This window comes from Paramormyrops kingsleyae, chromosome 20 (assembly GCF_048594095.1).
Source record: "Paramormyrops kingsleyae isolate MSU_618 chromosome 20, PKINGS_0.4, whole genome shotgun sequence".
Lineage (NCBI taxonomy): Eukaryota > Metazoa > Chordata > Actinopteri > Osteoglossiformes > Mormyridae > Paramormyrops > Paramormyrops kingsleyae.
Window position 1 is genome coordinate 16,715,558 of NC_132816.1, and position 23,244 is coordinate 16,738,801.

The 23,244-nt window shown below is 48.3% G+C and overlaps 1 protein-coding gene across 1 annotated transcript in view; it reads right to left on the reverse strand.

Moving 5' to 3' along the window:
- grid1b (glutamate receptor, ionotropic, delta 1b) overlaps positions 1–23,244 on the reverse strand; it is a 250,694-nt gene that overhangs the window by 115,868 nt on the left and 111,582 nt on the right. The window contains 1 exon segment of the mRNA XM_023830787.2: positions 16,295–16,579. Coding sequence (XP_023686555.1) covers positions 16,295–16,579 — 285 coding nt within the window.

Genomic DNA, 23,244 nt, shown 5'->3' on the forward strand with positions numbered 1-23,244 from the left:
AAGGCCCAAAGTACACGCCAAAGGGAGTAACTCTCACCAGAGAAACCACTCTTCTCTAATGTGCCTGAAACGCCTCGTTGGAATTCCAGCCCTTACTTCCGTGACGTGCTGAAGTCATCTCGTAACACAATCCTTATTGGCCACCTACCTGTAAGGATCTGTTTGCAGGCTGCAGAACATGTACAGTATGAGAAAAATAATGTGTTTTTCTATTTTAGTAGAGCACAAAAATAAAATTAGCAACAGTGAAAATGAGCATAGTGAGGCCCCTTTAAGTTTTCCAAGGACGGCTTGCTACGGGACACCAGTAGCCCCAGCTATTGCAGTGAGGGGATGCTGGTTCTGTCCTGTTATACGCATCCATACAGACTAGAGGGTGACACGTACACCAAGTGCAGAATGATCACTTTCACAGTGCATGATGCATGTTGTGCAATATCATTACCATGCAATTATAATGCTTGGGTTATATAAATATATAAGACAATCGTCCGTGTCTGAAAAAGAAGGCCCAGATGTTTCCTGTCCAAAATGGCAGATATAACTGTAATTCAGTCATCTGCATTTTTAAATACATGATGACTGAACGGCTAAAGTGTGTGCAAATAACCGGCGTTGAGAATCCATGGGTAAACAAGCTGAAGAAGCCTTTAAGAACATTATATTTGTTTTTCTCTGCCGTTAAAAATGTTCAACACACAGTCTTGTTCCATATGGATTTAGTGTTATCACACCTGTATATCTGCAAAGGAACACCCCAGATATATCACATCGAGTCATGGTCTCCAGCGGGTGTTCAAGACCTTGGTGACAACGTTGCAGTGCTACTATAATGCCCCTGTTACCGCTAAAATAACACATAATAACGTATAATGGATGCTGGCTCTATGGCTTCAGCCTGAGGAAGCGTTAGTGTTTAATCGGGATTCAGGCGTTCCTGGAGAGAGTACAGCGGGGATGGCTGGGGTCACTCGGTACCCCTGGGGTCTACTATGACGGCACCAACACTGGGTTCTGCAGACCCCCCAGCTAGATTATAACGTACTGCCACAGATGCCAGTGCCCCCCCCCCCCCCCTCCCCCCACTTTCACATCCGACTTCCTTTCTGCCACTTTCATGATGGCTTCCTTCCCAGATTAAAGACAAACGGGTCGCACCACGCACGAAGGTGTGAATCGTCAGCGGCCCTGCCGCCGCCGTGCGCGTCGAAGCCAGCCCCTTCTCGAAGGGACTAAATGTCAGCGGCAAACATCTTACCGGGCGGCTAACCGTGTCATGTCAGGCGGCTAACGCTGCCGGGGAAGCACACGGGCGCCACGCGGCAACGCGGCCTCTATCACGCTGGGTATAACGGGGAGCTGTGAATTCACACAGAGGCGTTATCAAAGATCTCCATTTCTGTGCAAATCCCAGCAGCTACGGGGCAGTGGGGAACAATCGAGGGCTTCTGTTGTATTCTATTCGGCTTGCGAAGAGCCCCTAGTAAACAGGCCCCCACTTATACGTAAGTGGAGCCTAGTTCCTCAATCCAGCGTCCCCATTCCCAGTAACAGCTTACGCTGATGACACTGTTCAGCTGCTGTTTAATTCACCCACCTTCTTTTTTGTCTCATGGCGCTTGCCACTGTTTTCTTTAATCATGCCTGCCTGCGAGTCACTTTGAAATTTTATTTAGATGAGCGCAAAAAAAATAAATCACAAATTCCATAATCGCTACTTATGTTCAACTTTTCTTTTTTTCAAAAAGGCAGTAATTACTTAAGCAACTGTGATGTTACGTGCCAGTTTGACATTTAGCCTGAAGTAATTAAAAATGAAATGAGGATCAAAGATTAATATCAGCTGGTTTCAACATTTGTTAAAAAGGCTTGTTTGGCATGTAAATATATGCGTTTCTGGGCGGGATGGCGGCTCAGTGGAAAGCGCGTCGGCCTCGCAGATCCAGCTTTGGGGCTTTGAGTCCCTCCTCTAGCTCTCTGTGTGCAGACATCACATGTTCTTCCAGTGTTCACATGCAGTTAGACAAACTGGCATCTCTAAACTGCCTGCAGTGTGTGCTCTGGGCCACATGCATCCCAGCTCGGACGTCCCCTGCTTTGTGGGGAAAAATAGAGAGGTTTATATTTCAGCAAAAATTTCTCATAATATTTGACCTTTGGATAATACCCAATAATATGCACTAGAAATCCATTCATTTTCTTTCTTTTTTTTTCTCAAAGTTGTTCCAAGGTTTTATGAAGCAGCACGAGGAATCTGCTCCAGCTATGATGAAGATTTTCGCCAGAGAAGGACAACGATCTTGCGAGCACAGCCATGGAGCGCCACCCCATCACAGACACCCAGTGCAGGAGCAGCATTTATCTGGTGCCCCAGTTACAGAATAAGAAAGACAGAAGGACAGAAGGCTGGGGGCCGGCGATGGGGTACAACTGGAGCCTCAGCATAAGGCAAAAGCAGCTGAAAACCTCAAACCAGCCTGACGCTTTGCTCACAACCAAAGAGTCACAGAGGAGCTGTGACAGTCTCCTCTCCATGCTCATTATGGGGGCTCTCAGTAATCTTACCTTGTCTGGGAGGAGGATACAATACCCCCCTCCCCCCGAAGCACTCGGATCCCATTAAAAGGCTCTGGCTGGAACACGCCTCACTGTCACGGGCAAATGCCTGGGTCCCCGTCAACTGAGGCAGTACTGCCACTCGGCAGAGATGAGAGCCGTCTCATACACATGGGGCCACTTCGGAGGTGGAGACCATACTGGAGGCAGAGACAGCGTTGGGTACAGACCACACTGGACAAGGAGACCAAACGCTCTAGAGATGTAACATGCTGTATATGGAAACCAAACGCTCTAGAGATTTAACATGGTGGATATAGAGACCAAACGCTCTAGAGACCTGACATGGTGGATATGGAGACTAAACACTCTGGAGACCTGACATGGTGGATATGGAGACTAAACACTCTGGAGACCTGACATGGTGGATATAGAGACCAAACGCTCTAGAGACCTGACATGGTGGATATAGAGACCAAACGCTCTAGAGACCTGACATGGTGGATATGGAGACCAAACACACTGGAGACCACACTACATATGGATACAGTGTTGGGTACAGACTACGCGGTTATGGAAACCGAATTCTCTAGAGACCCTACGCACTGGATATAGAAACCAAACAATCTAGGGACCACACTAGTTAGAGGGAAAGCATGTTCTAGAGACCATTCTGGGTATAGTAACCAAACACTCTAAGGACCACTAGATACAGAGATAGTGTTGGGCACAGACCACACAGGACACAGAGCCAGTATTACCTACAGACTAGAGATGCACCGATTGACCGACCAGGGACCGCAATCTGCTGATTGTTAGCAAGCTCAGCCTGGACCGGAGACCCGGCCCTTCAGTCTCATGTGTTTCCGACACCGAACTGGTCCTTCTTATGCATGCATCAGACGTCTGACGCACGGCGGCACAGGTAACAGCCTGTTATAGCCAATTATAGCTCTTAGAAAGAAAATCAGAATCGGCCAAGAAAACTGCAATCGGTGCATCGCTAATACAGATCACACTCTGTATGGTGGCGGTATGGTCTAGAGACTGGAACGTCATAACAACAAGGCTACAGAAACTCAATAAAAAACACAGAAATAAGCTGTACAGGGCTACGTACAGTCTTACATTCGTAATTAGTAAAAATGCATTTCATCTTGTTGATCACTGAGCCAAACGATGAAGCATGACGGCGTACTTTACGGGATTAAATGCGGCGTGGAGAGTTCCGTGCGCAAACGTTTTCTGGCGGTGCCGGGGTCGGCTTCTCTGCGTCAGCACAACAATCGCAAAGGGAGAACATCAACAGAGACGTACACTGGGACGCGTCTGTCACCCGGCAACGGGCCACGGCTCTGCCATCACGTCAGATTGTGTCACAGGGGCCGTGCAGAGTGCCCCGAGGCTTACAGAGGAAAGAGAGGACATAGACAAGGGGGGGGGGGGGACGAGGCTGCTGAGACAGTCGCTGATGTTTGATGTGTCAGGGCAGGAAAGCAAAAAGCCAGGCTGATGACTCCAGGCACTCATGGAGAGCGAGGAGGCCTTGGTGAGCGTCCTGCCCGCTGACAGCGTGACCTTCACCCTCTGCTCTCCGCAAAACTCACACGACGCCAGTTACAGGAGCCGCTGCTGGCTTCATAGATTCATTCATTCATGCCCAGCAGAGAGAGATTGACACGAGTTTATTTGTATTTTCTAAGTATGCGAACAGGTACTCTGCAATGTGTTTTGTTCGCATAGCCCATCTGAAAGCTCACAAAGACATATACAGAGGTGAGCGCCAAGTGTGGAGGCTCAGCACAGGGTCGGTCATCCATCTAACACCCCTGGAGGACATTTTCAGGAGGTTAAGGGTCTTGCTAAAGCATCCAGTGAAGATGAGGCTATTCTGTCAGACACGGAATTCAAACCAGTGACCTTCTGATCTGAGGAACAGAGGCCTGACCCGCAGATCCACATACCCTATCAGCTTCATCCATGGGTGGCAGTGAGAGACGCGCTCCTCCGGCGTCTCCCACCTGGCAAGGGCTCAACATTCCAGATAATTAGCCGAGGAAACATCAAAGGGAAGCCAGGTGCTCGCTACCGGAAAATATAACAGCCTAAACTGGTGAGCCGCAGGTGCCCACGTTACATAATTAGCAGCCGATACTCGTGAGCGCTTGATTAGTAACAGTTAACGCCTTCTCCCTGTGAATCAGCGGTCTGCGAAGTCAGCCTTCAACCGCAGCGATAAAAATGTCAGGCCAGCACGCTAAAGGCACATTGCGGGATGTGGTGGCGTTGTGCAAGCGCCAAGTCTGTCGAACTGGGCGTGCATCTAAGGAGGTCAGGCTTCATGCTAACATGCTAACACGCTAGGCGGCTGCAGGCTGTAGACTGCTGGCTACGATTTATTCTGATGGGTCATACCACCCATTTATGGGTAGGACCACCATCTGTGTATGCTCTCGCTCTCTGTCTCTGCCATCGCGGGATGATGGATATGGCCAACACAAGGGGAAGAGACTTCAATGCACCGGTAAAGAATGGGAAGTACAGTGCATGAAATGGGACGGATCTCCGGTTTGACACCAACCCCCGAGAGGCACATCGAGGATCTGGGGAGCCTTGCCCTGGTCCGGACCCGGTTAATTCTGTCATCTGCTGGCTTTTTAAATATGGCCTTCAGACACATTATCCCATAATCTTCGCGGGAAAAGCCCACTTTTCACAAGTGTTTCAATTAGGTTTACAAACACATAAACCTTTAAGAAGCGGGATGAACTACATAAACTGGTTATTTAATCATTATTTGACCCACAGCTCGTCATTTATTTTCCATTTACTACAGCGATTTGCAGCACATTGTCATCATTGGGCTTCAAGTTCAATGAACTTTGACTGACCCCACGTGCCCCCCCCCCCCCCATTTATATTGGGTTCTTCCCATAATTAAAATTGAGCCGCATGGCACTGCTGACATTTCTAAAACCCTGAGTGATCTGGAAGCATAACCAATATAAAATGTAAATTAATATAATCTCACACGGGAAATGTTCAAGAAAGGAAATGGGATATGAGGCATTTTCAATGAGTCAGTTTACCTTTGGAGTCCAACCCCCTGAATATAAACAACTTTACACAGCAACAGCTGGGAAAATAGCTTTAAAATCTACCTGTCGGGGGACTAAATGGACGAGCCGCCGCAATCCGATAAATCAAACTGTGCAGTGGTGACGGCTTCGCTCGACCAGCGCTAGTGGGAAATATTCATAAATAAAGCCTGTAAACCAACAGGTACCTGCACTGCTGGGAATCAAAGCCAAATATCAGACCTGCCCCCCCCCTCCCCCCTAGGTTCCCAGCTTTTACATCCTGGAAGTGCTGCGTTTTTGCCATCCTCCCGCCTAATAAGACCACATTTCAAAACAACAGAATGCCGGCAGGGTCACGGAGCCAGTTTTCTCAGGATCAGCGTGCAAAAAAGGGTAACACTTTGCTAAAGGCCATGTTTTTAGTAATTTATAAATATATTCATAATGAACTATAATGCATTCATAAAGCATTATAAACATGGCTATAAATATTTATAAAAAGGCATAGCACATTATTACCATGCTTATTAAGTATTATGAATGCTTTATGAAGCTCTCATCTAGAATGCAGTTATAAAGCATCCTTAATGTTCATACCGACTGTTATAATGCATGTGTGTAATGCTTTATGAATGCAATATTATTTGTTATGGATGTGTTTATAAGTTACCAAAACCATGGGTAAAGTGTTACCCAAATATGTTAGGATACCCCCCTCCCCAATCCCACCTCTCATGAGGTCAAACATGAAGTTTCCCGTCACAGTTGCCTTCGGCGAGACCGTGACCACAGGGAAATTAGCAAAGTCACCAGGGGTGACAGCAACTGTGGGGGCAAAGTGGTACCATCATCTCGAGTGAACGGGTCACACGCTGAATTCTCTCACCATCAATGATGCGTCTTAAGACGTGCAGCGCAATAAAAACTATGTTAGAGTCATTTGTGGTGAAGAGATGAAGCCAATTCAACAGCCAAGGCCTCTCCTGTAACAGCTAGTGCTTTGGCCCATCTTATTCTCCATCTAGACAGTCTACAGTAATTTGCCCTTTACTGAATGTTCTTCTTAAACAACTATCAAAAATATCTCAATATAAACGAATTATGGCCTTTTGAGGCTGGTCTTCTGCGGCTGTCTCCGTTACAAGATATTCGCATCGCCCTTGGATTGCGGTGCCGCTTGCACCACAGGAATCGGCTCCGTGAGCGCGTCTTGCTTGCTGCCCTCAAACACGTGATAAACCACAGCTGGAATCGTGAAAGAACACCGTGCTTTTTTAGTCCAAGGAGACAGAGAGACTCCGCTGAATCAAAAGAAAAACTGCTCATGTTAAAATAAGCTTACATTAACAGCACCTAATAAACTTGATAAGGGTCAGTAGGGATGGATTCTGATCTGCCAAAAATGCAGCTTAAATATATGGTTACGCAGATAAGCAATTTTGATGTTTTTACATCCATGACCACATTAGACCACCGGATTTTTTCCTAGGTACAACATTATTTAGATGGAAAAACACGGCTGTTAAATTCTCCACAGGAGCCCTAATGCACCTCCTCTTCACAAAGGCCATTTCTAAACATTCCTGGGAAAAATGGTGAAATGAATTTAGCTAAATCTCATCTCGTCATTATGTACCAATTACCCATCTGCCACTGGTAACTAGTAGAACGTGGTGATGCTTGGTGCTAAACGAAGGCCTCCGATAGGCTCCTGGGCCCCCACATGTATACTCAGCGCTAATGGGGGGCCTTACACGCCCTCCACGGCCCCACATGGACAATGGCCTATAGCAGGGTTGCCACCTGTACCTTATAATATGAGATCATCCCGTACTGGAAGAACTGGTGTGTCCGTATTATACGGGACGGGTGGCAAGCCTGGTCTATAATAAACCCAGTAGGCTCCCTTTCAAGAGGAATTGCAAAATTTACATGGAAAATGAATCAGCATCAGGAGGAATGTCAATTCCTAAAGACACAGTAATCAGAGTGAGGCTCGCTGGGTCAGGCAGGTCATCTGTGTAGCCGAATCAATGAACCGAATCAATTAAAACGTTCTTAATTGGTTGTATAGGTTTTGCTCAAACGATAAGTAAACTCCAAGATGGTGCCGGGAAAACATTTTGGCACAAATGTCGGCTTTATCTCTGTGAGTCCGGGAACGTGTTATCCCGATTGGCAAGGCTCCACTTGGAACACGGTGCTGGGATTAATGCGGATGGTTCTTTGGGCCTCACTGCTGTTTAATGGGACGACACCAGAAACGAGTGGCTCTCCAGCCGGAACCCACTGACTATCAATCATTCCCTCGTTGGTATACAACAACGAAACAATCCTGCGTGCAGTGAAACCTCAAAGACAGTAATGCTGAACTTGCGGAAGTAAATGACACCAGGCCTTCAACTGTCCTGCGTTTGTATTTCCGAGCTTTCGATTTGTTATTGGCCTGCCAGTCAGGGCATGAATTCTTATTGGTCCAGAGCCAAGCGCAAGGTGTGATGTAAGCGCGAAGCATGGGAGGCTGGACCGCAGAGTGTCTCAGCTGCAGGAGTGACATGCCTTCATCTGTACGAGCACGGCGGCGTTAAATAAATAATCGGCGTGTGACAAAAACAAAAAAATTGGACTCCCGGTTTATCTGACAACGTGCCGTTATGAATCTAGGCACTCGGATTTGTCCTCTTGGGAGCACTATAATCTTATGCAATTCCTTCATCATAAACAGGCTGGTCTTTCCTTAATACTAGGAATTGCATTCAAAAAGTGAAACACCCCTATCCACAGGTAAAGCAGAGTGAGCTTATGCTCACGGAAACAAGATCAAATCTTTACTCTTCATAATTCAATTACATTATATCATTACAACCAATTAATTTCTCACCAAGAAAAAATGAAGACGAAATAAATGTGAAAAAGATAAGAGTTCGACAATGATGATTATTGAATAATATCTTTCCAAATGAACATGGTAGCGAGCAGAACACTAGAACCATGGGCTACAGAACATTTTTAATTACATTTAATTGCCAAAAATGAGGCAGTTATAAACACCCACCACAGACAGGAACAAACAAATACTAAGAGCCGCAATGCTGATATGAGAAAATAAGAAAACAGAAACGAAGAACCACATTTCAAGAGACAGAAAACCTGTGGAATAAAACTTACGAATGATATGCTGCCAGTTGGGAGTAATTAACACAGTGGTGATGTTGCTATACTGCTGATCAGCATTAAAGGGACGGCGTCGTGATTTAAAGGTAACTCCAGTACACACTGAGCCGAGTCTTTTAATCTGTGGGCCGTAAACAAAACATAAGTGAGGAAGTAAACAAAAACAGGGGCAGCATGTACTGTAATGAGGTGGGGCTTTGCGAGTCGGCACCCCGGAGGCAAGAGGCCGGTAAGACCTGCGGCATCATGGGAAGGCGAATCTCCCTACCAGAGAGGGCCGTGAGCTTTGGCTGCCACCCTCAGCGATTCACAGCACGCCCAGCTAAAACGAAACGCAATTACGAAACCTGAATACGCTTCTCGTCGGCTGAGGTGGATGAATGAAAATTTTTTTTTCCACAACGGAGGGGGTGGGAACGGATTCCTACCACTAACAAATAAACTGTGCGAAGAATAATTAAAGCCATATATCTGTCTGTCAGGCCCGGAAAACGTGATAACGGGAAACGAATGGACGCCGTATCATTTCGGAGCGCTTGACCTATATTTGGCGCCAGTTCCTGAGATAATGGTGCGACTTTACCTGCCATAAACCAGCATGGGCCATTAAAAAAGTCATAATTATGTTATTCAAAGCAACGTGTGCCGTCATTCTGTAATTCAGGGTGCTTGTGGCACTGCTTTCAGTGTGTGGCTTAGAGGGTCAGGACATTGTGCTTGTGATCAGGTTCAAATCCAACAGCTGGCAGAGCTACTGTATTTCCCTGCTGGGAATATGAACAAGGCCCTTAACCCCCCCCCCCCCCCCCCACCCAGCGGATTAAAGAACTTATTTTGCTTTGGATAAAAGCACTGGCTAAATAAATAAAACGTAAACAGCTGACAGAGGAGCTGTCAATGGTGAAAGGGGAAGCGTAACTCCTCCCAGCTGCCGATTAGACCTGCGCTGTCATCCTCCACGTGTAACGATCATACGGGAAGTTGGCCCCTTACACTCCTGCCACGGCACATGTGGGAGGTCCGGCGTGGATACGCGCGCGGCAACGGTTGCTAAGTAATGGGTCTGAGAGCAAGCTCGTGGCTCTCACTCACGACTTCACTCGCGGGGGTAACTCGCAGGGCTGGCCTGCCCCCGCCCCCCCCCCCCATCAGATGACAGGGTCTGGATGCTGACGTGCACAGGGTGTTTACCACGGGCCCTCTGCATGGCAGGGCTGTCTGACAGATCTCCTCCTGTATACATGAGCTCTCCCGCTGCCTCTTTTAAATCCCTCCCTCTGCTGCTGGGGGTGTCAGTGCTCTTTTCATGGTCGGGGGCAGGTGCTCTATACGTTCTCGATCTCCCCCAGTCACCCCCCCCCCCCCCCCAATTTTTATGTGTGAAAAATCAGATCACCGTGAGCCACGTTGAAATTCCTCACGGACATGGAGCACTGATGAACCTTCCTATCGCTCTCTCAGGAAGCAGGAGAAGCCAGGGGGCCCGGGGGGGGGGGGGCTGGTTTGCTCTCCCCACACCTGCAATGCTTTATCACAAAGTATTACGCAAATTCTCCACCGCGGAGATTACATCCCGATGATGATGCGCTTGCAATCTGGGCTGCAATTTGCCCAGGAAATGCATGTGTCCTCAGATTGCCTGCGGGGGTGGGGGGGGTCTATTGAGATTGGATAAAGCATGGATACGCTGGTACTGAGCCTTCCTCAGCAAAGCCTCGCTGTTTATGTCTTGGCACGTGAAGTGTAATTTATACAACCCACTCGCTGAACTAAAGAATTAAAGAAATAACTTATCGTTTATTACCAAAATTTTACTTACCATAACATATATATTCTAATTTTCGGTATGGGCCAAAGGGAGGGGGGGGGATGAGAGCAAATGCCCGAAGGCGATGGAGGGAAAGCGTTATCGCAGCCGAGTTCCGGCCCCCCAGGGCTGAGCCCCAGCGTGGCTACATCCTATCTACCTGCGTATCAAATCAGGCCCCCCAGGTCAGCTGTTTGAAGCTTCTCTTGTGCATCATCACAGCGTCTTATCAGGGACTCGCCGCTTTTCTGGGGGAGCCCCGGCTCTCACCGTTACTGTCCTAACACCTCAACCCCCCCCCCCCCCCCCCCCCCCCCCCCAGTGTCCCACAGGCAACGCCGGCAAGCTTAAGCCCCTCGCTGTCAGGCCGTGTGAGCGGACTCACAAGCGCGGCACCGTGCACGTGCCAGGAATGACGGACGCCGTTAGGAGCATCCGTCCCCGTGCCCCCCCCCCCCCCCCTCAGGGCTTCTGTATGCAGCGACGTTCCTTCTGAACAGCCGAGAGCGTCTCAGGAGCGCGTGGGCTTGCATTCAAAAAGTTTCTTTGGAGCTGAAACAGACTGATAAGCTGCCAATTTCAACACTGACTAGTGAGTGTTGGGAAGCGTCCAGCGGCTCGGACGTCTTTTAGGAAGGTTTGCACTGAAAATGATTAGATTTTGGTGTTTAGCATGTTCCTGGGGGAGAACAGCGGTATGGTTTATTACCATGGTCACCAAGCGCTGCACCAAAAAAATGGACCAACCGCCGGGAGACACAGGGAAGCTGTGGGAAACCGGAGTCCGTGCTCCCTGTAGCAGACAAAGGGCTAGTAGCTATCAGTTTGTCAGGGACATGGCTTACTTGAAGGTCACCAAATGTGCCCTGTGCTTAATAACAGCGCTTAGCCTAAAATGCTTTGTTACATGGGCAGGTGCCAGGGCATAGCTAAATTCTGGACCCCCTGACAAAATGTCACCTTGAGCCCCCGCATTAGGGTTGCCACTTGAAATCTACGGGACACCAACCCCCTGACGGATAATAAAATTCGCCGAACAAAGGGGGTGTAAAATATGCCGAATGGGGATGGTGGTTTGAAATGTGTAAAAATATGTTTGTATGTATTGTAGGGCCCCAGTACAGTGCCAGGCCCCCTGAATCTGCCAGGGTATCCATGCCCCTGCTGTGGCCCCTGTACAGTGCTGGGCCCCCTGAATCTGCCAGGGTATACATGCCCCTGCTGTGGCCCCTGTACAGTGCCGGGCCCCCTGAATCTGCCAGGGTATCCATGCCCCTGCTGTGGCCCCTGTACAGTGCCGGGCCTCCTGAATCTGCCAGGGTATCCATGCCCCTGCTGTGGCCCCTGTACAGTGCCGGGCCCCCTGAATCTGCCAGGGTATCCATGCCCCTGCTGTGGCCCCTGTACAGTGCCGGGCCTCCTGAATCTGCCAGGGTATCCATGCCCCTGCTGTGGCCCTGGGCAGGGTACAGAACTATAGATCAGTTTGTATAAAAGCCACTGAGTAAATGGCAATATCTGTAGAGACAGAGGGAATTCCCTCAAAGACCCTCAATGGGAGAACTGGGATTTATAACTCTTGTGGCAGTACAGCAAACTCATGCTAGCACTCACTTTCACAAACTAAAGGGGGGGGGGGGGGGCAGAGGATGAGAGCGGAAAGGACGGGCAAGGATGGGGGGGGGGGGGCGAAAGGCGAGGCTGCTGTGCTGCTGTGAAGGCGCTCCTTAATCATCATCGTTCAGCTGTCACAGGCCACAGAGGCGGAATCCGGGCCTCAGACACCAGCACCCATCTGCCGCCGCAGAAGACAGACAAAGGCCTTAATTTGAATAAATGTCCCCTTTTCTACACGAACATTTTATTGCATTGGCTCATCAGGAAGGAAAGTCAAATCAAAGAGGGAAAGGCCAGGTGGGGGGTGGTGGTGGCGTTTGGAGCGGGAAATGGCCCGGCCTGGTCCCGAGTCCCTTTGAGGACAGCGACATGTCACGTACGCTTAGACCAGTATGCGGGTTACGCTGCAGAAGTATTAGGGGCCTGTTTCACAAAGCAGGATTACTTGCTTAGCCAGATAACTTGCCAGATTTAAGGTAGTCTGGGCTAAATAGACCTTATTTTCATCAACTTACATTTAGCCCAGACTACCTTAAATCTGGCAAGTTATCTGGCTAAGCAAGTAATCCTGCTTTGTGAAACAGGCCTCAGCTCTCCTGCTAAGCCTGGAAAGGCTCCACCCAATCGTCAGGGAAGCTGTTAATCACAGAGGAATCACCCGCTCGTTTCCTCAGTTTCAATTTCAATTTCAATTGCACTTCCCTGACAGGTATGTCCATTCATCCTTACACCGGTCCATCTGGTTGGTGGACCCAGGGCGTCGGGAGGAACACCAGGCAAACGCGAGCCCACGTGGGTGGCACCGGGGTTACGACTAATGAGCAGCTGCTAGGGGCCCCATAAGTAAACATCCAGGAACCACTAATTTTATTAAGCAGAAGATTGAGACCATGACGGCGATGCAGGGCTCTTTCCTGTCCACCGCTGCCCCAAGGACTGACGCCTCCAGGACTGTGGGTTCGGGTCGCGTCCCAACTCTTCGTGTGTCTGTGGTTCTCATATGCTCCTTGTGTTTGTGTAACCTTCCTCCTTCAGACTTGCGGGTTGGGGTTTGTGAATTCCCCTCGGCGAGTGTCTGTGTGGGATGTGATGGATGGGCATCCTGTCCGGAGTGTGTTCTGAGCTTCCAGCTCCGGACCCCAGGCTCACTACCTCCTTTCATCAGGTATGGAAAACAGATGGATGCGAATTTATCTTTATACCCAGTAAAACCTTATTTATACAGCGAATGCAACCGCGTGTACTTGCTCCGCGTCCAGGGCGCTCCCCTGCTGCGTGCCCGGTACTTCCTGGGATCGGTGCCAGGCTGCCCGTGACTCCATACTGGGTAAAGAGTCAGAAGATGGATGGTTCAGACCCTACGCTCCGTGAGGGGTTCACGACCCACCGAAAGCCCGGGACGTCACAGGGATCTGCCCGCACCTCTGTGAGACACAGTGTCGGCCGCAGTCCTGTACATTTTTACTGAAAGTCCCCATTTGAGTCGCTTTTCGGGTAAATGTAAAAATAAGAAAAATGTCACGCACATCGCAGCATGTCTCACTTTGGAAGTGCGACCCCATCCATTCATGATGCTTTCAAACTCAAAATCATTTCTGCGCAACATCCTGCGCATCAATTTTAACAGACAAAAAGTCCACCATCATAAAAATTGCTAAAAGTACCGTCCTGTGCGGTATACTTCAAAACTATGAATAAATAGCGGCCTCCTGTTTTATTTCTTTCAGAATCCAATACATTTTATTCCCCTCCAAATGTGTGCGCTGGCGTAAACAAACGCTCTCTCGCACAGAAAGGTGCTTTTATGCGACAGCGAGTAGCCTACACAATCCTTCATCTCATACACCACGGCCAAATTTCCCTCTTTGATCTGCCCATGTTGCCATCCGGTTATGCTCCTCGCCAGCGTGTTATTATGTCAGAACCCTATTATGCTAAACTGAACGCTAAAGCCGGCCTGAGAAAAGCCTCCTGTCACACCCGCCTTCAGTGAGGGTGACGCTGACCAAACCTCTGCCTGTCAAGATGATGACAATAATAGATTAAAATCAGGGAATTTTCCTCAGCATCCCCAACTGAACCTTTCACTGTCCTTAATTCAGCCTAAGAGGTCGCTAACACTTATGCTAATATCGCTAACTAGGTGGCGTTAATGCACACATTTCCCTTGTAAGTGGATGTAAACAGTGGAAAGTCTATTGAGATGAGGAGTGGAAGAGAAAGGCTGTTACACCAAGGAGAAATGCACACTATGGAGAGAATGATGAAAGCCAGACCGTATGGACAGGGGAGTAAACATGGGCGGGGCCACATGGCTGAAAGCTGATTGGCCACCGAAGTGTGCCCACCCTTGTCACTCATCAAGTCAAAACATATCATTGGCTAATGATAAGGTTGGAGCCTCTGTATGAATTATGGTCCCTCTTGTGCCCCCCCACACCTGTCTAAGGATCGCATACTATTGGTTGTGGTAAATTGATATAAAAATTGTCACAAACCTTTGGTAATCAACTCTATACCCCAAGCCCTGGGATTTCTATTGAACCTGCATTGTACTGAAACCAAAAACTGCACAAGTAAGAAAAATAACAATAATAAGATACTGAAAAGGAGCAGATGAATCCACACAGATTTAATACTGCATGCGAGGTAATATTTCCCCATTAATGCAGGAAAGCACCTATTACATAACTTCCTGTGTTTAGAGAAAATCAGTGATGAAGAAATTCCATGTCAACATCTGGATTAAGAGGAACATTAAAATTTACATCGGCAAAATTAAGCACTCGAACCGTGTTTGTGCTCCAACTGAAAATTGATTAATAAAAACGTTTTGTTGCTCCTGACTTTTGTGTTCTGTTGAGCTGAGTTTAAGAACCATGTATCCCATTAAGTTTCTCAACCCGCCAGTTGAAAAAGTGTCCTAGACACCTTGTGAAGCAGATAAGGTATGAATGATCTTTGTTTCTAGAGTATTGTGCAGATTCCCATCAGTAAATAATTTTTCCAGGCAAAGCCCGTGTCAGCTGTGCAAGACCCATTAGATGAAGGTTGGGGGCCAGGGGTGGGGTGTGGGGTGGGGTTAGGGGCGGGGCAGGATCAGGGGCGGGACGTAGGGCGGGGTTCGGGGTGGTACAGGGTCAAGTTGGGATGTAGGGCAGGGTTAGGGGCGGTACAGGGTCAGGGTGGGATGTAGGGTGGGGTTCGGGGCAGGACAGGGTCAAGGTGGGATGTAGGGCAGGGTTAGGGGCAGGGTCAAGGTGGGATGTAGGGCAGGCTTAGGGGCAGGGTCAAGGTGGGATGTAGGGCAGGATCAGGGGCGGGACGTAGGGTGGGGTTAGGGGCAGGACAGGGTCAAGGTGGGATGTAGGGCAGGCTTAGGGGTTAGGGTTAGGGTTAGGGGCGGGGCAGGATCAGGGGCGGGACGTAGGGTGGGGTTAGGGGCGGGGCAGGATCAGGGGCGGGACGTAGGGCAGGGTTAGGGGCGGTACAGGGTCAGGGTGGGATGTAGGGTGGGGTTCGGGGCAGGACAGGGTCAAGGTGGGATGTAGGGCAGGGTTAGGGGCAGGGTCAAGGTGGGATGTAGGGCAGGATCAGGGGCGGGACGTAGGGTGGGGTTAGGGGCAGGACAGGGTCAAGGTGGGATGTAGGGCAGGCTTAGGGGTTAGGGTTAGGGTTAGGGGCGGGGCAGGATCAGGGGCGGGACATAGGGTGAGGTTAGGGGCGGGACGTAGGGTGGGGTTAGGGGCGGGGCAGGATCAGGGGCGGGGTGTAGGGTGAGGTTAGGGGCGGGACGTAGGGTGAGGTTAGGGGCGGGACATAGGGTGGGGTCAGGGGCGGGACGTAGGGTGGGGTTAGGGGCGGGACGTAGGGTGGGGTTAGGGGCGGGGCAGGATCAGGGGCGGGGTGTAGGGTGAGGTTAGGGGCGGGACGTAGGGTGAGGTTAGGGGCGGGACGTAGGGTGGGGTTAGGGGCGGGACGTAGGGTGAGGTTAGGGGCGGGGCAGGATCAGGGGCGGGACGTAGGGTGGGGTTAGGGGTGAGGTTATTCCAGTACGCACCATACTCGCTGTCATAGAAGACGACGAACTTCTGCCAGCGCAGCTCGGCGACCAGCTGCAAGGTGACATCGTTGAGGCGCACGGGCGGCCGGGCAGCCAGCGTATAGCGCTCGCCATCGGGGCTGGGGTTTAGCTGGCAGGCCGTGCGTGGCGAGCCGTCGCGGTGCCGCTGCACAAAGAGGTGCGGAATGTGCATGGCATCGGTGAGGGACTGCAGCGCACTGGCCGACGCGCAGCCCGTCGACGTCACCAGCGCCAGGATTCCCTGGGTCATCAACTCGCAGGCTGGAAAAGCAACAGAGGAAGAAGGCGGACTGGGTGTCATATGGTGAGCTTATGTCTGATTGGTCGACTGCAATGTCAATCATATCATGATACAAGAAATACATCAAATGATATTCATGTTTACAAAACATCGGGATCAGTTATAGATGAACCTCACTCATCCTTTTTATCCGTGCTTGTGCTACACAGAGAACCCAATAGAAACCACACAACAACATGGGGAGAACATGCAAACTTCACACACGTAGACCTGAGGCGGAGGCTCGAACCCTCTTCCCAGAGGCAACAGTGCCAACCACTGCACCACCCACCTCCCTTCATCCTTTTCAACATTCTTAAGAAATCTAACAGCATTTCTTTGGAAAACCTGCTATCACAGCCCACAGGTTGCCTCGGTTCAAACGTCTTATCTCGTTCCAAATACGAAGCCTATTATCTCCACCTTTTAAGACGGACTTCTGAGGATAAGGCGGCTTCAGCGTGGTTCCTCATGTGCCGTGGACAGGTTTCATAAAGAAAGTGCCTTCACTGGTGTGACTGCATAGCCAGAATCTGTGAAGGGGGGGTGGGGGGTTGGGCATCGACGCTGAGAACCCCTAATTGCCCTCATTCCATTATCAGTCTACAGTGAAGCTCTCAATGCAGGATTGGGGCAGTTTCATAGCTACCTGTCAGATTTCACTCCCGAAAAAAGCCCCACAATAATAATACATAGGATGTCGCGTATATGCGCCACGAGTAACATTAAAAAAAGATGATAATGTACAGTATTTGTTTACTCATTTTCAAAACGTGTTGACACTAACCAATTTATATAATTGCATGTTGGAACAGAAGCAGTTTTTCATGGGTACAAAAGCAGGACTAATCTTGACAGCAATATTTTAGTCATAAGCCCTCTGCATTACAAATGGTGCTTTATCATAATGCTGCATGTTGTCATTTATCTTTATACTCTTTTTAGTTATAGAAACACCTTTAACATAATGCTAGATGCTATCCTTTATCCTCATGCTCCTTTATGTTATAGACACTCCTTTATCATAATGCTAGATGTGATCCTTTATCCTCATGCTCCTTTATGTTATGGACACTGCTTTATCATAATACTAGATGTGATCCTTTATCCTCATGCTCCTTTATGTTATAGACACTCCTTTATCATAATACTAGATGTGATCCTTTATCCTCATGCTCCTTTATGTTATAGACACTCCTTTATCATAATACTAGATGTGATCCTTTATCCTCATGCTCCTTTATGTTATAGACACTCCTTTATCATAATGCTAGATGCGATCCTTTATCCTCATGCTCCTTTATGTTATAGACACTCCTTTATCATAATGCTAGATGCGATCCTTTATCCTCATGCTCCTTTATGTTATAGACACTCCTTTATCATAATGCTAGATGCGATCCTTTATCCTCATGTTCCTTTATGTTATAGACACTCCTTTATCATAATACTAGATGTTATCCTTTATCCTCATGCTCCTTTATGTTATGGACACTTGCTTTTTCATAATGCTAGATGCTCCTGTAGACTGCCTCTTTCCATCCATCTGCTATGCTACATACATGCCTTTGTTGTAATTTTATACTCCATCCTTATACACTCTTTTGCTAGAGACAGGACCTTATCCCAATGTTAGATGCTGTCCTGTATCATTTTAGACTCTTGTGCCACAGACAGGCCTTTATCGCAATGCTACATGCTATCCTCTATCCTAATGCACCATTGTGCTACAGAGAGGCCTTTCTCACAATGTTACATGCTATCCTTTATAGTTACACTCCTTTATGCTATAATCTTTTTTCATTATTGTACATACCATCCTTTATCATTATCCTACATGCTTTCTTTATCCTTTGCTAGTCACTGTACATATTTTACTATATCTATTGTTTTAAAATTCTTCTCAGCGGTCCTGTTTTATACGTTCTAGGTCACTGCCTTAATCATTTCAATAACCATTTTCAAAGATTAGTGACATTTACTGTATGCGTCTATGGAACATTAGGAACTAGCAGACCTCTGACTGGTCTATGTCTGAGTCCAATCAACAGCCTGCCACATATCTACAGGGTGAATGGTATGAAACGCAAGGTCCCTCCATCGATCACTGCCATGCATGATAGACCAAAGCAATTCCCAGAAATAGAGTCACTTCACGCCATGATGCCTTTGTGTGCCGGGCATGCACTGTATTTTAAACACCTGTAGATAATTGGGCTGTAATTGCAGTACACTGATTGCCAGCCTCACCTCATAAACCCCGCTTAGAAGGAACTTTGCACTTGCCACGTAAGTCACATTAAGGCAATAACAACGGCCCTGCTCGCATCCCCATTCTGAGGAGTGGAGGCCACTCCCTGCGTTCGTTTCGCTCATTATCTAAGAATCACTCAAACGGAATAATTTAATGGAAAGTTAAAATTATCCAAGCGCTTTACTTAGAAGCGTATGAGACGTACACCCCGGAAGTAAATGGAAACAAAGAAGAATGAGGGAGATAATAGACGGTGTTGGGCGACGCCCAGATCTTCTCGCCGGATGACTGACTTGGACAGGAAGGATTGTTAGGCGCCCGGCTCATTATTCCTCAAGGCCAGTTGAGTTATAATCTGCACCGCGCTTAAAGTAAAAGCCCCTCTCTGTTTGCGCGCCTCCACGGATGGACTTGCCGCCATTGTTTCGGCCAAACCTCTTGTGTTGGTGGGGACAGCGATGGAAAAGTGAGTGGACACCCTGTCAAACTGACAGCTGGAGAGGCACAGAGCTGGCCTTTGGCTCAAACGGGACGATCCTCTATATCCCAGGTTCACCTCCAACAGCACCACCTGGGAGCCACAGCATAAGCCCTCGCCTCTTATTGTAAGGGACCCTCTGCTGCATTTACATCTAATCATTCGTCTAGACCAGGGGTGGCCATTGTTATCCGCAAAGGGCTGCTACTTATGCAGGTTTTCACTGAAACTCCCTAATTAGATTACTAATTAGAGGACTGATTGACTGAAGAGTCCTCACACCTGGCTTGAACAGCTGAGCTAAAGGTTATCCCAAAAACCTGCATACACACTAACCTTTTGCAGATAAAATTGTCCACCCCCCGGTCTAGACGATGCGCACGCACCGCTGAGTGCTTCTGAAATCGCCCCGGATTTCAGCCCCTTAAACCGGCGATCCAGGTAACAAGAAAAAAAGAACAGCATCCGGTTATTGTAGCGTGTCGGCCATGTTTACCCCAAAGCTGGGGAGAGACGAAAGGGATGGACTCTTCGAACAAACCGACAACATACATCAATTTCTTATTTTCGTAAGAAAAAAAAAAAGGCAGCAGTATGAGGGGAAGAGATTTGCAAGCAGGTGCGCAGAAAAACAGAGCAAAGCCCGTTTCTGCGTATTTGCAGCAAGGAACCCAGCCACAACGTTCAGAGCCGAACGCCGGCGTGTTTAATTAGCTGCTGCTCAGCTTGTAAACATAAATCACTGCAGAATAATGACAACATTGCTATTTTGAGCAACAGAGAAGTGAAATGATTTGTAGAAAGTCTATTTACTTAATTTTTCCATTAAAAAGATTGGAAAGCGAACAGGTAACTTTAAGATGTTGGGACTCTTTTTAACATTCTATTTAATTCATTTACTTCTATTACATCAGTGTGTTCTGAGGTTTGCAGTTGCGTTTTCTGATCTACCTGAATGTCATGAGTATTGGCACAATAGTGCTCCATTAACTACAAGGTGGATGCTGGAGGGACACTGAAATGTAGGAAACATTGGCAGGTCTTTGGCCATCTTTCATAACCACTTATCTATTGAAGGGCCACAATGGGCCTGGAGCCTCTCCCAGGAGCCCATTCCAGGCAGAGGACATCCTGTATGGGATGTCAGACCCTAACATAAGCACAACATAATTTAGAGCAGTGTTTACCCAATCCGGCCCTTGGGGACACGCAGACAGTCCGCGTTTGTGCTCCCTCCCAGGGAGCAGGGAATGAAGAACCTGGTCACGTGACTGATTCCTAGAAGACTGACTACTCATATGTCCTACAGAGAAGGTGACATTAACTGGCTTTGCAGTGCTTACCAGATTACGCCCCCCCCAACCCATGCCCCCGACTGGCCATCAATACACAAAAAACACAGCGGTCTGCACAAAACACAAACATGTAAAAAAACAATAAATTATATGCTAAAATGTCAAACAAAAATACAGAGTAGCAAATAAATAATAATCAACTTGTTGAAGGTCTGTCTGTAAAATCCGGAACAACAGGTGCCTTTGTCACCCTAGAATGACGGAATTGTCTTCCTGGAGGAGAAAGCTGTCCATGTAGTCTGGCTTGGGACGGCCCCCGTACCCTGTACCACCTCCAGACAAACCCCCCAGCTAATACCTGAGTGGCTGCTCGAGCGACTAAAGGTGAATGCTGCAGCTCGGGATCTAGGATACAGCTGAAGCTGTCACAAGAACACACGGCTGACTTAGACAATCCTCTGTGATTGGCTGTGCCGAGTGGAATCTAAAACTGATTGGACAGCAGTTTGCGTAGCAGTCCAGGCTGCGGCCTTGTAAAAAGATGGTAGCTTGCTGGGGGTCCCAAGAGAACCCCCTTTCCTTGAGAAAGATGCTTAACCTTATTTCTCTGGGTGGAACACCTAGCTCTATAAATTGGGCAAAAGTGGCAGTCATTTTGGATGAAAACCTGAACTAAGCAAAAGACTAATAATCCACTCAGTCATTTGAAATGGTAGTGGAACCCTGCAGGCCTGCGCTAAACGGGAATCACCAGCTTTTGTTTTACGCTAAGTCTGCATATTGTACAGCTTGTCCAATACAGACCCCAGCCTGGGCCATATGCTTGGATATTCTCAATGCCTTCGGCTGTCGTGTTTGTCCACGGCGTGGCGAGTCCTTTACTGTCACTTGCCCACAACAGCTGACCACAAAATCCTTAGACATTAGCAGGAAATTCCAAATATCACCCCCTCCTCAGCCCTCCTGCTGGTTCACTGAACAGCCCCCACCCTCCCCTCCCTGAAACACACACACACAATTTTTAATGCATTGCAGATGTCAGATTAGCATAATTAGGAGTAAGCGAGTGTTTCCGAATGCCCTGCCCAGCTTTTTCCGGTGTGCCAGCCTCGGTGTGCCCCGTCTACCTGCAGTCGTCAGTTACTCACTTCAGTTCTGAACTTCGGTGATGCATAAGCCCCTGTAGAGAGACCTACGGGGATGGCGTCCCGCTTAACCTTAGCATGACACTTCTGGCCTCCCAAGACTTCAGACACGTCAAAATCCCTCTGGTTACATACTTTCCAATGATGCAGAGAACAAGGCCCTATTGATAACAGTCACTCTATTCCGAATCAGCGGTGTATTGAAGCACCATGTGCTGAGTGTAATTATGCCTGCGCAGGTGCAGATGCCTTGTTACTATGTTTTATGTAAGAACCCGAATGCGTTTTGTGTTTGAAATCCACGAGACGGTGTTCCCAATGCACAATAACACCATATGGGGGTTTCTTTAAATGGTTGCGCATCGGACTTTACGTCACTGCACCACAAAGCGCTGGAAACAAAGGCGTCCCTGTGTTTGCACAGAGAAAAACAGGGCCTACGGAGCATCAGACGAACAAACAAACAAACAAACAAGCAGAAACTGCAAACAGTAGCTTGTGGACGGTCGTTAAATGTTAAACAGACTGTCAGATAAAAACATACTCGTGGGATTACTTCGCGATTACTTAGGTCATGACCTCCAGCCTTACACAAATATGAAATTATTTCTGATCGTTACAAATATTCCTAGCAGCTATTTACTCTAACTTGATCAAAGCGGGATTCTCTGTGAAATGTCACTTTAATCTTGCAATTCATAAATTATCAACAATTCAGTCGTGCCAATTAATAGAGAGCTCGGTTGGACCGACGGCCAATGCACACAGTGGGGTGTGAAGATCAACAGAGCTGTCCGGTCAAGCTGTGACTCACCTACGATTTAACACAAACCGGTGCTCAGGCTGAGATGTTACAGGGCAGCAATGAAACTACTCACTCCATATTGGCATTCAGGCTCTGAGAACAGTGCATGAAATGCTGAATCTGCATTTCAAATACTGTCAATGTATCTGGGAATTATAATGCATTGCAGATCATTCATTACTCTTACAGCTGCAGAACATCTGCATAAAATACAAAGAGTACTACAAAAATGCACATATAAATAAATGCCCAAGGTCACAAACACATGCAGAAATACGGAAATGGAAAGAGGAGTCACACACATTTCAGCATGATCGGGAAAGTGGATAAACGCCGCATGAGAATTTCACTTTTATCGGAGATGAGCCGATATAAAAATGGATCCCCGGAGGTAAACGTCAGGGGACTCTTATTGTGACAGACGTAGAATGGATGTGGGGCGTCACGGCGGAGGAGAGCTCCGTAAATCACAGGCCCGCGAGGCGGCCATGCAGAGACAAAGCTCGCCTTCTGGGAAACGCGGGAGGCCATCCGGCAGGAATCGGAATCCCTACCTCACCGCTCACGCCAGGGTCCGCTCCGACCCCAACCCGCGGTTGAGCTCCCCTGGACTGGTGCCGGCCGACTGATGCTAAGAAACCAGACTTAAGGGTCGGTGTGAAGTTCCCG